At 48.1% G+C, this 15,489-nt stretch overlaps 1 protein-coding gene across 1 annotated transcript in view; it reads left to right on the top strand.

The window, feature by feature from the left end:
• Slc6a11 (solute carrier family 6 member 11) overlaps nucleotides 1-15,489 on the top strand; it is a 122,950-nt gene that overhangs the window by 88,817 nt on the left and 18,644 nt on the right. The window contains exon 7 of the mRNA XM_038319605.1: nucleotides 11,765-11,868. Within this exon, the coding sequence (XP_038175533.1) occupies nucleotides 11,765-11,868 (104 nt within the window). The remainder of the gene's footprint in view (nucleotides 1-11,764; nucleotides 11,869-15,489) is intronic.

The following is a 15,489-nucleotide window of genomic DNA, read 5'->3' as shown; positions in this document are numbered from 1 at the left end:
CTCTTCTTTCTGTGCCTCAGACACATCCGCTCAGCATCCTGGGCAAAGGTCCAGCCACAATGACCCTTGTCTACCATTGCACACACACAGGCCACCAGGGTCAGCCTACACACCCAAACTCCCCACACACCGAGCCAACCAGCTCCTCACTGCCCACAGCTCAGCCTTCAGCCTGCTGACACTTTACTGGCAGGTCCTGAGGTGACCAAGGCCAGCAGCCCAGGAAAGGGCTTGGCACCCACTCGAGAAGCAACAGAACATGTTTCCAGTGGGGTGCCAAGCCAAGATCCCCTGTCCCTTCCCACCACCACCATCCTGCTGGCTCTGCAGGGACAGCCTGCCCAGCACATTAGCATTTAAATATATCCGAAGTCAGCACCCCCAAACCTTCTTCCCCATCGAAGCCACCAGGGAGGAGCATTTGAATCCTTCTCCTGGACTCCAGGCCCCTCATAATGGCCATACTGTATTCACTTGCTTCTGTATGTGGCATTAGCAGAGAGAAGGAGCGAGGGAGCCTAGCAACCCGGAGGAGGCTGAGAAAGAGGTGGGAAGGAAGCGATTCTCATGTAATTATTCACTTCCACAAAAGCCCTTGTCAGGTACACGCTGGAAACACAGCTGTTTCATTCTTCCCCTAACCTACTTTTAATCCTTTCAGAGGCCTTCCTTCCCAATAGAAGAGGTGGAAAGAAAGACTTCGATTCAGCCCTTTTCTGCCAGGCTATATAAGTTACGTTTTCGCTTCAATTGAGGGCTTCACTGAAAAAGTTTGTGTGCGTGCATGCAAGCATGTGTGTGTGTGTGTGTGTGTGTGTGTGTGTGTCTGTCTGTCTGTCTGTCTGTCTGTCTGTCTGTCTTAAAAAGGAAATGTTCAAGAAAAGTTGTGGGTCACTAAGCCCTGTCCTGGCTCTCAGACCCAAAAGCCAAAGGCCGCATGTGCTGTTGGGTCTGGCGGTTTCTGGTTTCCGCATATCATCTTCACTGGGCATTGGGAAGGCAGGGAGCCTGGGAACAGAGAGAGGCTGGCTCTTACCCCCCCCCCATCACTGGATTCTGCACTCATGACCAAAGGCGACAGGTGTATCTGTGTAGTGTTGATGCGTCTCAGAAACCTGGGCAGTGTGGAGGGAGGTTGGATGTTAGTTGACAAAAAAGCATCAGAGTGAGGGGCAGGGGTCCAGGTCCCCCATTACACACCTTCTGTTCTTCTGCCATTCGTGAATGGTAAAACTGATGCCCAGAGACATGAAGACCCTTACCTGTGGTCACACAGAAAGACAGAAGAGCGAGAACCTGAGCCTCATTTGCCCACCCAAAGCTTTTGCGCTGTCCACCAATCCCTGTGAGGCTCAGAATGAGACCTGACAGAAGCTCCCCACCAGGCTTTGTCCCCAGAGCCATGTGTTCCCAAGTCCAAATATTCCAGGGTCTGTCTCCCCACAACTGAGTGGGCAGAATTCCTCTCTCTAGTGGCTTGCTGCTGGCTTGCCCGTGAAGAGTTCCATTGCAGAGGGTGAGATGGGAGATCAGTTGGGATGCACCACATGACTCTCCCAGGCCTTCGTGTCCTAGAAACCACTGTGGTGATGAGGATCACCGTCAGTGTACACCTGTTATGACTGGTGCCTTCGTAAATTCCACTCTGAACACAGCCATTGGCTGACCAGCAGTGAGCCCTTTGCTGACCTAGACCATTCTGGCTGGGGGTTTCTCTGTGGTGACCCACACCACGCCTTCAAAAAGCACACCTCTTTAGCTCTTAGCTCACTCTTGGCTCCCTCACCTGCCTGTCTCTGCCAAATATTGTTCCTTCTCCATCTTCGTCTCTACTTGGAGGAGCTGGGTGAATTGTGGTCCATACTGTGGTCCTCACTCTCAGAGCTCAGTTGGTGTGTCTGTGTTATAGGAGAAGGAATACAGTGAGAGCCCTGATCTTGACCTCTGGCTCTTGCTGCTCTGTCCTGGGGAAGAGTGAAGTCCATTGAACCCCTAGGTTCATTTAACACTATTACTAGGCTGCTGTGTCCCCTATGGATGCCACTTCTGACTCCCTAGGCATGGACCCTGATTCCATCCTTTGTGTGTATTAGTAAAAGAAAGACATGGTCCCTCCCTGTCCACAGTTCTCTGCCCACCAAGTGCCCTGGGTCAATCACCCCTCTGTGCCAGCCCCAGGGGCATGTACAAGACTCAGCGCTGTAGTGTCAACTGTAGAGTACTATCCCTGCCGACTAGGTCACACACTGTGGCAGTGCGGCCTCTGAGTAGGGGAGAGACTTTGTCCTCATGACTCTAGCTGTCCTTCCTGAATCCCAACGGTCCCACTGGGATTCAGGTAGGTAGCCCCCTGACCCAAGTGTTAGGGCTCCTTGGAACCAATTGTACAAGCTGTGAAGGGCTTTTCCTGTTCCCACACAAATCTGCCCTAAAATCTCTGAATGTGGGCTGCCCTTGCAGCATGGCCAGCACGCCCCCCATTCATCCTGCAGAACATGGGGAGGATCCTCTCCTCCACTGACCCGGCTTCCTCTGGGTTTGTTTAGTGAGACTCTTTTCCCTTCATTTTGTGTAGGGGGCAGGGATCAGAAGCCATTTCTTCTAGGAGCCTCCACCTCTGCTGCTCCTGGGAGATGCAGCAGGGGGGCTGATGCATGTGGTGCCCACTTACCTAGGGCCATCCGTTTTGTGGAACTCTGGATGTCAGCTGCATGCTGAAGTTCAGCGGACTCTCCTGCCTTTTTCTGAAACATGGACCCAGGAAGCCATAGGCTCAGAGCTGTTTGACCTGCAATAGGTCCATTTCCTCTACAGTGGAAGCAGAGATGCCAGAACTTACCCATCAAGAACAACCTGCCAATCCTCAGATTTGTGCATGGAGGCCTTGAGAACTTGGTCTGCTTTGATCCATGTTAAGTCAAGTTTTCCTTCCTTCCTTCCTTCCTTCCTTCCTTCCTTCCTCCTCCTTCCTTCCTTCCTTCCATATATATATATATATATATATGTATATATATATACATATATATATATACATATATATATATATATATATATATATATATATATATATGCTTCCTAGTAGCATAAGAAGTCCGGGCATGATATAATGCCTTAGAGATAATTTAATATGGCCCCTCCTGGCCATTTATTCCCTCTTCTTGGTAACACTTCCCAGACTCTCTTGCCTTTATGTTGGAACCTCATGGCCTGGGCAGAAGTGATAGGAACCATTCCCCACAGGTCCCAGAAAGTTTCCTGAGGAAACTTCTAGGTTCTTGTCTCTCTGCCTGTAGACTGTAGGAAGCTGTTATTGGGGTGGCAGGAAAGGCTTGGGTCACCATGTCATGGTGGAAAAGAGCCCCTGCACAGGCTGCACCTGGCTCCGTGGAGGTGACAAATAGACTGGTGTCTAGCTGAACCCCCAGAAGTCAGTGCGCGTGTGTGGTCCAGCAGTCCTCACCATGGCAACGGCAACAGCTCACTGACAAACTCATTAGCTCCTGTCTACACAGAGTGGCCAGGCTGGTGGCCAGGCACAATAGCATCTTCTTAGCTACAGGCATATCTGCTTTCCCCATTTACTGAGGTGACAAAGGTCACAGACTCCATGTGAAGACATGCATGACTCTCTCTGGGACCCTCTCAAGAAACCTGGCCTGGGCTCTGCCATGCCCGAGATGCATGTGTCTTTAGTAGGAAGGCTGACGTCGGGGCTGTAGAGAAGACTGATTAAGAACACTGACTGCACTTACACGGAACCTGGCTTCGGTTTCCAGCACTCACATCAGGTTGTTCACTATAGTTATAACTGTAGTTCCAGGCTCCAGCACCCTCTTCTTGCCTCCATGAGCACTGCATGTGTGTCATGAACATACAGACAAGCAGGTACACATGTACACATACATAAAAATTAATCATTGAGTAAAACATTTTAATTTTCTAGAATAGTTAATGTCAACATGAGTTTTCCAAATGTGAGAGGTGGGGAGACCAATGGAGAGGTTTGGGATTCAGAGTCAAGAGCATTAAGTTACTGCAAAATCCAGGGACTTTTCAGTTCTATACCTTCAGCTCAGAAATCCAGGGACTTTTCAGTTCTATACCTTCAGCTCAGAAATCCAGGGACTTTTCAGTTCTATACCTTCAGCTCAGACTTCTGTGTTTAGCCCTAGACTTTACAGCAATCTCCTGAGCATCTCCTGATGTCTCAAACTTGCATTTCCAAATGAATACTTCATCCATCACCCCAAGAATCCCCAGCTCCCTTAGAAGAGAACCATGTTGAGTTGGGGTGTTGCATAGTTTGGTCGTCTGCTCAAATCTGTGTACTCTTCTGTGACCTCCACATTCAAAACTGCTTTCTAAAGATGATCTTCAGAACCAAGGAGACAAGACAGCAAAAGAAAATAAATCAAATACACATTCAAATTAAATTAAAATCGCCCAGAGTCCCTAACCCCAACAGAGAAGCCAGAAAAGTATGAGAAAAAGTGATTGGCAGGGTCTTCTAGTTGATGAATTGACTTGCATGAACCAGAATAGCAATAGCATGGGAATTCTGTGTGAGCAGGGGAGAAGAGGAAAGGGAAGTTACAGGCTGATCACCAGGAAGCCCAGGGAACTCGCAAATGCTTGCCCTGAGGAGATGACCTTACTAGGAAAAATAATTTGTGGTCTATCCAAGGATATTAGACTAACTCAAGAGGGTCCATGCAGGATGCAGGTCTCTGGTAATGGGGGAGGATTATGGTAGGGGAAGGTGAGGTCCAATGGCAAGAGTCATGACCTTAAGAAGAAGCTGGTCTGAGCAGGCGGAGACTAGGACAGAGAGGGAACAGAGACATCTTGGAGAAGAGTGGGGCTAGGAATAAGGAACGATGGCTGCAGAAAGCATCAGTGGTACTGCCATCATTTTAAAGACTCTGATAGCCACCAGAGAGGAAACCCTAGAACTACAAAGACTAGAAAATATCCCCTGGGCCATTGCCATCCCTCTGCACAGCGACATCCCCTCTCCGCTACAGCAGGGCAGCAGAAGAGGATTATGGTCTCACATCACAAATGGCTGTGATAAGAAAACCATGAGAATGGGGTTCCCATGGGTGAAGAATTTGCTGTAACAGAGCCACAGGACAGCCCAACCCTGCAGCACCCCAGAACCAACTGAAAGAGACAGAGATTCTGGGACAGCTTACCAGGAAGGGCTGGCCACTCACAAAAGAAAATTAACTAAATGAAATGAAAGAAACCGAGAGTGGCCATGATAGAATCAGGAGGTAAACAGAGCCTAGTAAGGAGGAAAATAAAGATCAAGTCACAGAAATAAAGAGATATGTTAAAATGCAAGAAATGTCCGGCAAGGTGGCTTAGTGCAGGAAGGTACTTACACCAAACCTGACAACCTGGGTTTATCCCCAGAACTCACGTGGAAAGAGAAGAGTATAGGATCTCTCCCATACACACACACACACACACACACACACACACACACACACACACCTCCTTTAAGTTGTTTCCTGACTACAGGAACACAATGCACACGTGTACCCCCACACATGCATATACACAACAAATAATACATAAACCAACAAACAATTGTAATTTTTTTAATGTGAGAAAAATCAATATGTATAAATAATAGGCAAAGAAGGCCCAACATAAATACAGGTCCCTAACCAGACACATCTAAAGTTGTAATGAAGGGCTGTCTTCTACTAGAGTGGAAGACTTGAACTTGCATCTTGTTAAACTTATCTCCAGCTGGCACTAGGAATGTGGTTCAGCTAGGAGAGTGCTTGCCTAAAATGCACAATGCCCTAAAATGCACAAGTGGTTTGAGTCCACCACTGCATTAGCTGGATACCTGTAGTCCCAGCACTTTGAAGGTAGAGGCAGGAGGATCACAGACTTCAAGTCACCCTCTGCTCAATAGGGAGATCCAGGTCAACCTGGAATACATGAGACATTATCTCAAAAATAAAATGAATATTTTAAACTGATAAATAAAGTATAAAAATTTAGTATGCTGATGGGGGATTTTATTGTGTAACTAATATACATATAAATTATACAATGTTTAAATCAGGTCAAGCATCTCCATCTCCTCAAATATATTTATCATTTCTTTATGGTAAAAACTTTCAAACTCCTATCTTCTGGTTTTGTTTGTTTTGTTTTTGCAGTGCTGGGATGAGACCCTAAGCCTTGTGTACTCTAGGCAAATTTTTTTCCTACTGAGGGCACTTTCCCCTTTCTTCCAAATCAGATCTCCTTAATGGTTCTAATCTCAGCAGTCAAGCCTCTCTTCTACACATGCCTTGGCTGTCACAGCAAGTTCGCCAGGGTCCTTTTCCTCTTATACTGTATTTTTTCCCTGCCCCATTGGCTTTTTTTCATTGAAGCATGCATACGAGTAACTAATAACCACATGACAGTCAATATTAAGTTGTCTTTAAATCTTCCTGCCAAGAAATTAGCCCAATGCTTTTAAATTTAGCTTCTGGCAAGTTCTTAGGATAAGGGCAGAAAAAAATGAGATTTTTTTGCCAAAGTATTATAAAAATGGTCTCTAGCCCAGATGCAAATATTGTTCCCCCATGAAACCTCTTGAGCTGGGCCTCCACAGTCCACATAACTCTTAGCACACAGTCTTCCAAGTGTTGCCTAGCATGACCCACTAAGTTCTGCTTACCACATTCAACTGCTTTTCTAGTCCAGAGTTTCAAAGTGTTCCACATTCACGTTAAAGCCGGCATGGTCAGGTTTGTGATATGGGCTCATCCTGAGTTGGGAAGGAATGATGTGGGATTCCCCTCTGTATGCTGTGAATATGTTCTATTACCATTGGTTGATAAAGAAGCTTCTTTGGCCTATGGCAGGGCAGAATATAGCAAGGTGGGAAGTCTAAGCAGAGATAGAGGAGGAAAGAAGGCAGAGTCAGGCAGATGCCACGCAGCTGCCCGAGAAGTAAGAGGTAACAAACCACGAGCTTTGTGGTAAAATATAAAATAATAGAAATGGGTTAACTTAAGATGTAAGAGTTAGTTAATAACAAGTCTGAGCTAATAGGCCAAAGAGTATGTAATTATTATTAAGCCTCAGAAAGCTGCAGGAGCTAATGAGCGGGACCTGGTAGGTGGAGAGAAACTGGTCCAGGGAACCAGTGGAATGGAGTATATTTGTAGCTACAAGGAGTAAGTTCCCAAGGAGATTGCAAAGAGCAGCTGCTCAACAGGAAGATATGGGGGCTGAACTTCCAAGAAAGTTGTCTGCAAGTGAAACTCCCATGCATGGGTTTGGGGGTGCACATCATCAGGGTATGTGGACAAGAAGTTCTGTGAGCTTTTCTAACTCAGAGTTGAGGAGTGTGGTAGAAGGCTGGTTGAACAGGCTTTCCCACCAGTCTGAGGTCTTCTCCCCTCTGCTCTGTGGGATGCTGAACTTTCAGGACCATTAACCACAGGCGTGAGTCCCTTGTATCAGTCAGCCCCAAGCATCTCACAGGACAGCGCTGGGAGCGGGCACTTTGTGCCCGAGTCAGCATCTGGGCCATGTTCTGCCTCTCCCTGGGGTCTGTGTGCTTTTCTGTATAGAAAGAATTCACCAGGGAGAGATTGGCACATGAGAAATCCGATGCAGAATGCAGTACTAACAATATATTCTCTGTCCTCAGTCTTCAGCAATTTTTACTTCGCTGAACCCTTGCTGCCAATATATAGGCAGCCTCAAGCTCCTGCTGCTTTGAAGACCCCCCCTTGGGGTTTGATTTTCCTTTTCATGACCACTCTCTCTGCCTCCCCATTCACAGCAGTGATTCTTGAGCTTCATGGGGGTTCATCGTTTTGAATGTGTTTTTATTCTTTGAGAACTTCATACAATGTTTTAAATCATATCCACCCCTTTCTTCCTGCGACCTCCACTTTGCATTTTGTTTTTAAGAAGAAGACACTATCTCACAGCACTGTCTTGGTCCTCTGGCTCTTACAATCTTTCCATGTCCTCTTCCAGGACGTTCCTGAGCCTTAGGTGCAGGGATGTTGTGCAGATGCATCCGCTAGGGCTAGGTACCCATGGTCAGTTGTTCTGTTGCAGCTCTTCGATGGTCTCTGCTACAAAAAGAAGCTTCTCAGATGATGGGTGAGAGCTGCGCTTAGCTGTAGGAGTAAGGAAAAGTGTTTTGACAGGAGCTGGGAATCACACCACTTTACAGTGACTGTGGTGGCTGCTCCTCTAGGGCCCCATGGCCTCACCAACTGTGCATAGTTGACTTGGTTTGCAGTGCCAGGCACAAGTTCTCTCCTGTTGAGCAGGCCTTATGTCCGCTTAGGTAACCGTAGGTCACCCCAGGGTATGCATGTCATTGCGTCTTTCAGAATATCTTATTATTCTCATCATTGTTTGTGTTCATTGGTGTCACAGCTGAGTAGGATTATTGACTGTTTTTTCTCATTGGCAGCTTGCATGGCTCCTCTGATACCAGGAGACCAGGATTGCTGGTCCTTATGCAGGCTTCCAGGTCAGATCCAGATGAATTCCTCCCGTGTCCAAATTATGTGGTGTCCTTAGTAATGGTGTCGTCCCTTCTCTTTCTAGAAGGCACCAAGGGCTATGGCAATATTCTGTATTTGGGGGGGAATTTCATGGACTCATCTGACCATCATCTCAAAAGGAGGCTTCCCATGCCTGCATTGGGGTTGTTATTAGATAGTCTATGGCAAGTGAGGGGTTACCCCAAGTGGTGGTATAACTTTAACTAAATAGTTTCTCCTCTCTCTCTCTCTCTCTCTCTCTCTCTCTCTCTCTCTCTCTCTCTCTCTCTCTCTCTCTCTCTCTCTCTCTCTGTGTGTGTGTGTGTGTGTGTGTATATGTGTGCATGTGTGTAATTTTAAGTAAATACAAAATAATGATTCCTATGACTTTTTTTCAAACATTCTTGTGTTCTATTTCCAAATACCCATGTCATAGTATGCCCTCATATACCAGAATTACACACACACACACACACACACACACACACACACACACAACATGAATGTTCTCCTGGCATTTCTCCTTAGCTCTCACTCTAAAGCCAGCCAGCCCGGGTTAGAAGAGATCAGCAGACACTCCTGTCAGGGTCAGAAACAATTCTCATATGTTACCATTGGATGTTTTCACAAACATGAGCAGACTCAGACAGGGTGCCCTGTTCCATGTGTGCAAATCCTCAAGAAGGGATCATGCCTGGAATGGGGATGATTTGGGGGTCGGAAGGCTATGGGGCAATACTGCTGTGTATAAGAGAAAGCTATGGTCTGAGGGACCCAGAATCAAACCCCAGAAAAGATGAGTTCTCACTTTCAGAAATGACTTCCCAGTCAGAGGTGTCTCAAGAAGAAAGACACATGTCACTCCCCATCAATGACAGCAGCTAGGCAGACGTCCATCGTAGGACTTAGAAGAGAGTCCTGTTCTGAGGTAGAGATAAAGAGCAAAGATGCAGGGGATGGTTTTGAACCTCATGGAGGCTGAAGCTGTGTCTCTAGAAGTCGGTCTGGGTGTGCTCTACCCATCACGCTCCAGTTCTGTGGTCTTGGACAGGTCACTTGTCCTCTTGGTTACTTGGCTCTAGGAGCAGGTTAAAAGTGTCCCCTGCATAGGGCGCCCAGGACTGCTGACATTCCAGGGAAGTCTTAATGCAGAGGCTCAGAAGGTGCCTTGCATACCAGAAGTGCCTAATAAAGGCTGCTGCTGTCTGTGTTCAGTGCCGAATCTCATCTCCAGGTGGCGCTGGATGCTCAGCCCAAAACCAGCTTGAGTTTCAGCTGTGGCTTTCCTTAGAGACTTCTAGGTACTGAGCCTGGGGGAGAGAGGATACTTGAAAAGTCCATGTGATTGCCACAGTGAGGTCATGCTGTCCAGAAAAATTTTAGTCAGAGGGGACTTTGATGACTAAGACGCTGGGGGCTGGCTGACCCCAGGGAAGCAGGTATTAGGGAATCCGTTCTATAAGCTAGTGAATCCACACACATGCACAGATATGTGAGCACACACACCCCTGGTCTGTACTTGGGGTCAGCTTGTGTCAACGCTTTCTCTGCACAGTTGTGAGACCTTGTCTTCATGGTAATTTCAATTACCGAGAAAAGGGAGTGTCTGGACTTAAGTGTTATGTGGCATTAGAAGAAGGACCTGAGCCCAGAGCTCACTCCTGGTACCTTCAGCCTCACAGCAGGCTGACAGGGTCTTTCCTTTCCTACTTGGCTGATGAGGAAATTTATCTTTGAGGATGTTATTTTTCCAAAATCATACCGCTGGAACCAGGGCCTTTAATATCCAAATACAATTTTGTTTGTTTGATTGCTTGCTTTGTTTTTTGGTTTTGCTTTTGTTGGTTTTGTTTTTGTTTTTGTTTTTATTGTTTTGGTGGGGAGGGGACAAGGGTCTCACTCTGTAGCTCTGGCTGGCCTGGAACTCAGTCTGTACACCAGGCTGGCCTTGAACTCAGAGATTTGCCTTTCTCTGCCTTCCAAGTGCTGGGATTAAAGGTGTGCACAACTTCACCTGGTTTTGTTTACTTATTTATTTTTTAGAGACAAGGTCTTGCTGTGTATCTCTGGCCAGCCTAGTCACTAAGTAGACAGGTTGACCTTGAACTTACAGAGATCCCCCCTGCCTCAACCTCCTTAGTGCTAAGCTTACAGGCCTGTGCACATGGGCCCAGCTCAACATCCAAATTCTTGTTATGTAGTGGATAATTAACTACAACCTTTGGAAAAATCTAGAATTTATTAAGGAAATTTCTTTTTAATGAGGTTGTCCCAGAAATATAAATGTTTTATTGGGATTTGCCAAAAAAGTTAGGAAGTTAGATAGTCCCATCCCAGAATTTCTTTTGGACGAGTACCCAGAGATCAAGCTCCCTCCTCCCACATCTGACTCTCCCTCCTCCCACATCTGACTCTCCCTCCTCCCATATCTGACTTTCCCTCCTCCCACATCTGACTCTCCCTCCTCCCACATCTGACTCTCCCTCCTCCCACATCTGGCTCTCCCTCCTTCTACATCTGACTCTCCCTCCTCCCACATCTGACTCTCCCTCCTCCCACATCTGACTCTCCCTCCTCCCACATCTGACTCTCCCTCCTACATCTGACTCTCCCTCCTCCCACATCTGACTCTCCCTCCTCCCACATCTGACTCTCCCTCCTCCCACATCTGACTCTCCCTCCTCCCACATCTGACTCTCCCTCCTCCCACATCTGACTCTCCCCCCTCCCACATCTGACTCTCCCTCCTCCCACATCTGACTCTCCCTCCTCCCATATCTGACTTTCTCTCCTCCCACATCTGACTCTCCCTCCTCCCACATCTGACTCTCCCTCCTCCCACATCTGACTCTCCCTCCTTCTACATCTGACTCTCCCTCCTCCCACATCTGACTCTCCCTCCTCCCACATCTGACTCTCCCTCCTCCCACATCTGACTCTCCCTCCTTCTACATCTGACTCTCCCTCCTCCCACATCTGACTCTCCCTCCTCCCACATCTGACTCTCCCTCCTCCCACATCTGACTCTCCCTCCTTCTACATCTGACTCTCCCTCCTCCCACATCTGACTCTCCCTCCTCCCACATCTGACTCTCCCTCCTCCCACATCTGACTCTCCCTCCTCCCACATCTGACTCTCCCTCCTCTCACATCTAATTCTCACTCTTCCCCCATTGGTCTCTCCCTCCCCCCCCACATCTGACTCTCAATGCCCACATTTTTGTGCCCTCCTCCAGGTGTGGGTGGACGCTGGGACGCAGATCTTTTTCTCCTACGCCATCTGCCTGGGCTGCCTGACCGCTCTGGGGAGTTACAACAACTATAACAACAACTGCTACAGGTGAGCCCAGCTGACAGCCACAGCTTCCAAAGCCTCATAGCTGTCCATAGTGCAGGGCCCAGAACACAGAGAGCTTGTCAGCCCTGCCCTTCCCCTAGGATCACAGGGACAGAGCTGGGAAATTGTCACATGCAAGCAGAGTCTGCCCTGAATCACAGCAAATCCACCCATAGCCCCAGTCAGGACCACAGTGCCAGCGTGTGCAGCATAGGTTCATATACAATAAGCTGTGCGTGGTCACACAGCTAATAAGGAACCCAACTGGCTCAGCCCAAGTGTTTCCACACCAAGGACTCTGTTTCTGCCTCCTGTTGATTTTCACAGGTCCATGGGACCCTCTCTTGACCCACCTGGAGTGGCTGGACCCTCTTTGGCCCGCAGTTCTCTTGACCTCCTGACTACATAGGGTCCAGGCAGGGAGGTGACCAAGGCAGCCTCGCAGACCTGTAGCCTGAGTGCCACCATGAGGCTGAGGCCCACAGAGGGCCAGGGACACTCAGTAGTGCGTGTGGGGTTGGGGGAATAAGCTCACTCTGAGGTCTCTGACTGCAATGACTGTTGAACTCCTTACACCTAAGAACCCAGTACCTGGCACACATAGGTGGATACTTGCTGGTGGATGGACAGAGTATCACACTGTGAGGACCCAGAAGCTCCCTCTGTAGGAAGGAGACTTTGGAGTTGTGATGGGGTACCACCATGAGCACAACTGGTGAGAAAGTGTCTACCCTGTATTCCAGTTAGCCACAAAGAGAAACTATCCTAAAGTAAGGGATTGAATGCTGATTTGGGCATGTGAAAAGACGGTAGAAAACTAAAATCAAGTCCCTAGAGAAGGGGGGTAACTGGTGGCTCCATGTGAAAATCTATACTGTCTCACTCTTCTGGGAGGAAAGAGAAAACTATTTAAAAATCACATTAAGAAGCCTGACTTCCCCTCTCTGGATTCCTATACAGTAAAGGTATCTTTACTTACTCTATATAGATGTTGTTTTTATGATTAAAAAGAAAGGAAATAGAGTCAGAAGAGTCAGGCATATTAGCACACAACACTAGCATGCAAGAGGTTGAAACAGGATTGCTGTGAGTTTGAGGTTAGCCTGGGCTACGTAATGAGTTCCAGGCCAGCCTAAGATACAGTGAGACCCTATCCTAACCCTCCCCCAGGCCCATCTCAGCAAGAAAAATCAAATTAGTACAGATATCATCTATGTATTATTTAACCCCAAATCAAATATACAAATTATTTATTAAATTAGAAGCCATAATGGTGGCATGTAATATGTTCAGAGGCTTAGACCATACATGTAAAGTTGAATGTGGGGGAGTTTTATCCAACCAGCAAACTAGCAACCTGAAAATGAAGAGTGTGCGGCAGGTATGGAGCTAAGAGAGGGACCTGTCCCTGACCACTGCTGGCGGGAGCTCAGCAGGGAGGATTTCCCCTCCTCTCCCTGTCGCTCAGTGGAACAAAGCAGATGCCTGCAAAAATCTGTTTCCAGATTGTTCTGCAAACAGGTCTGCCCAGCAGTCAGTTAATCCCCTCTCCTGACAGCTTAGTTGCCTCTGGAGCTCCTGCAAGCCCAGCTCAGCCTCTGCTGACTTCAAAGCCCTGGTTACATAAGCCTCCCCCAGAGGTTGCAGGGAGCTGTAGGGGAAGGCATGAGAGGGCTGGAAAAGCCCGGCCAGGCAGGGACCAGCCTCAAGGGGGCTGAGTGTGCTCACCGGTGGAGGCTGGCATCCAAATACAGAGCTGAAGGGGCCAGATATCCCTGAGAACTCAAATACAAGAAATTGATCTGAGAGGCCTCTGCGAGGGATGGGATTTGCAGAAAGGGATGTCTGCCTTCCCCAGCCACATGGTGGCTGAAGGTGACTGCCCACAATCTAGTCTTGGAAGCCTTGATTCTTAGGAAGTGTCATTTAGGCCCCCGTAAGGGAATCTGAGAGGTCTGGATTCCCAACTATAATTTCACTGGGAACTTACAACGGGACCTCACCTCCAGTCTTGGGATTCGGAGGACCTAACGCAGGGCTGACAGGAGAAATCCAGAAGGGTAGCAAGCATGGAGAGATACCTTCCTGTCCAGATCTTTCCATTCTTGCAGCTGGATATGTCAGGGCTGCTTAGGCTTAAGGGACTATGCAATGGCACCATAACTGGATTTTGGACAGGACGATGCTAGTTAACATGTAAGTGGGTCCCTGCTGCCTCAGGAATTATGTGGTCCCCTCCTGGACTGGGCTGAGTTTCTTCCCGAGCAAATGGGGCTTTCAATAGTAGAAAGGGTTAACAGTTCAGGTGGCATTTATTGTGTCAGAAGCGGTCTTTAAAGGGACCTGGATCACTCGTTGCTGCCATGGTAATGCTCATGACAAATAGCCCCGACCCCAGGGACTGAGCACTCCCGTTCATACTCCGGGCTGAGGTTGGCTAGGGAAACTGTCCTGGCTGTGAGTGGGTGGGCTTGGCTTCCGGTCAGGTTCAAATCTGCTCTGTGTGTGTGCATCCTGTGGTTCAGGCTCAGAGGAAGAGTCATTCCCTTGGGAGTTCTTCCCGTGGGGGGGGGGATAATTTTCACAAGAATGATAGAAGACAAGCCCAGTTAAGAAGATACCAGTCTAATGTCTGTATCAGGTCAGCTAATGTCCTTACTGTGTGAAAATAGGTCACATGGCCAAGTCCAAGTGAGTGGACCTGGAGGTTCCATTCGGCTCCCAGGTCGGGGATTAGAAACAGCTCATGACAGCAGGGCATGGTAGCACTCCTTGACTTTAATTCTAACATTCAGGATGCAGAGGCAGGTGGATCTCTGAGTTTGAGGCCAATCTGCTCTACAGAGTGAGTTCCAGGACAGCCAGGACTATACAGAGAAACCCTGTCTTGAAAAACAAAACCAAACCAAACAAAAATCCCAGCCCATGAGGCCCTGCTACCAAATGCTTTATCATGGTCAGCCCCAAAGAAAAGACCTGCAGGGAGATTCATAGCCAGGCTCCTAACTCCTTGCCTAGTGCTCTCCCCACTGTGCCTTCATTACCAAGGCCATTGTGGGTTTGTCACCAACATTAGCGTTACCTTTGATTCTATTACAAAAAGCATGGCACAAGAAGCAGAGAGGAGGGTTCTCAGTCCTGCCCATGAGAGATGCAGAGGTTCTGGGTAAGTCAGAGTGCACTAGAGATGGGTGCAGGATGCAAGAGTGGGAAGAGAGCCAGGGTGTTAGCTGAGAGAACGCAAGGCCTAAGGAGCTCTGAGGCTTACCCTCCAGACCATTACAGCCTCAAGCCCCACTGCCAAGTCTGTTGGTGGCCAAGGCAGATTTTTGTCTAATGGAATATAAGGAGATTCTCTGTGGTGTCAGCAGGAGGCTGTATCTAGTAGGAACGGGACTTTTAAACTCCAGCTCCTGGCCCAGGGGCTAAGGCCATGATGCCACTCTTCTCTGGGACACCATTGGCCAGGATCACCCAAGTGCACCTCCCACACAGAGCAAGGCGCTGACATGCTCCCTGATCTGAGTTGTGAGCCTGCACTACAGAGACTCAATTCTAGAGCCTGTGGTAGAGTGGACCAAGACTCTGGGCCATCATCCTCATCTCCATAAAGTTCATCACTTG

Source organism: Arvicola amphibius, chromosome 2, assembly GCF_903992535.2.
Source record: "Arvicola amphibius chromosome 2, mArvAmp1.2, whole genome shotgun sequence".
Lineage (NCBI taxonomy): Eukaryota > Metazoa > Chordata > Mammalia > Rodentia > Cricetidae > Arvicola > Arvicola amphibius.
The sequence above is the reverse complement of the archived record's forward strand: the minus strand, read 5'-3'. Positions and strand labels throughout refer to the sequence as shown.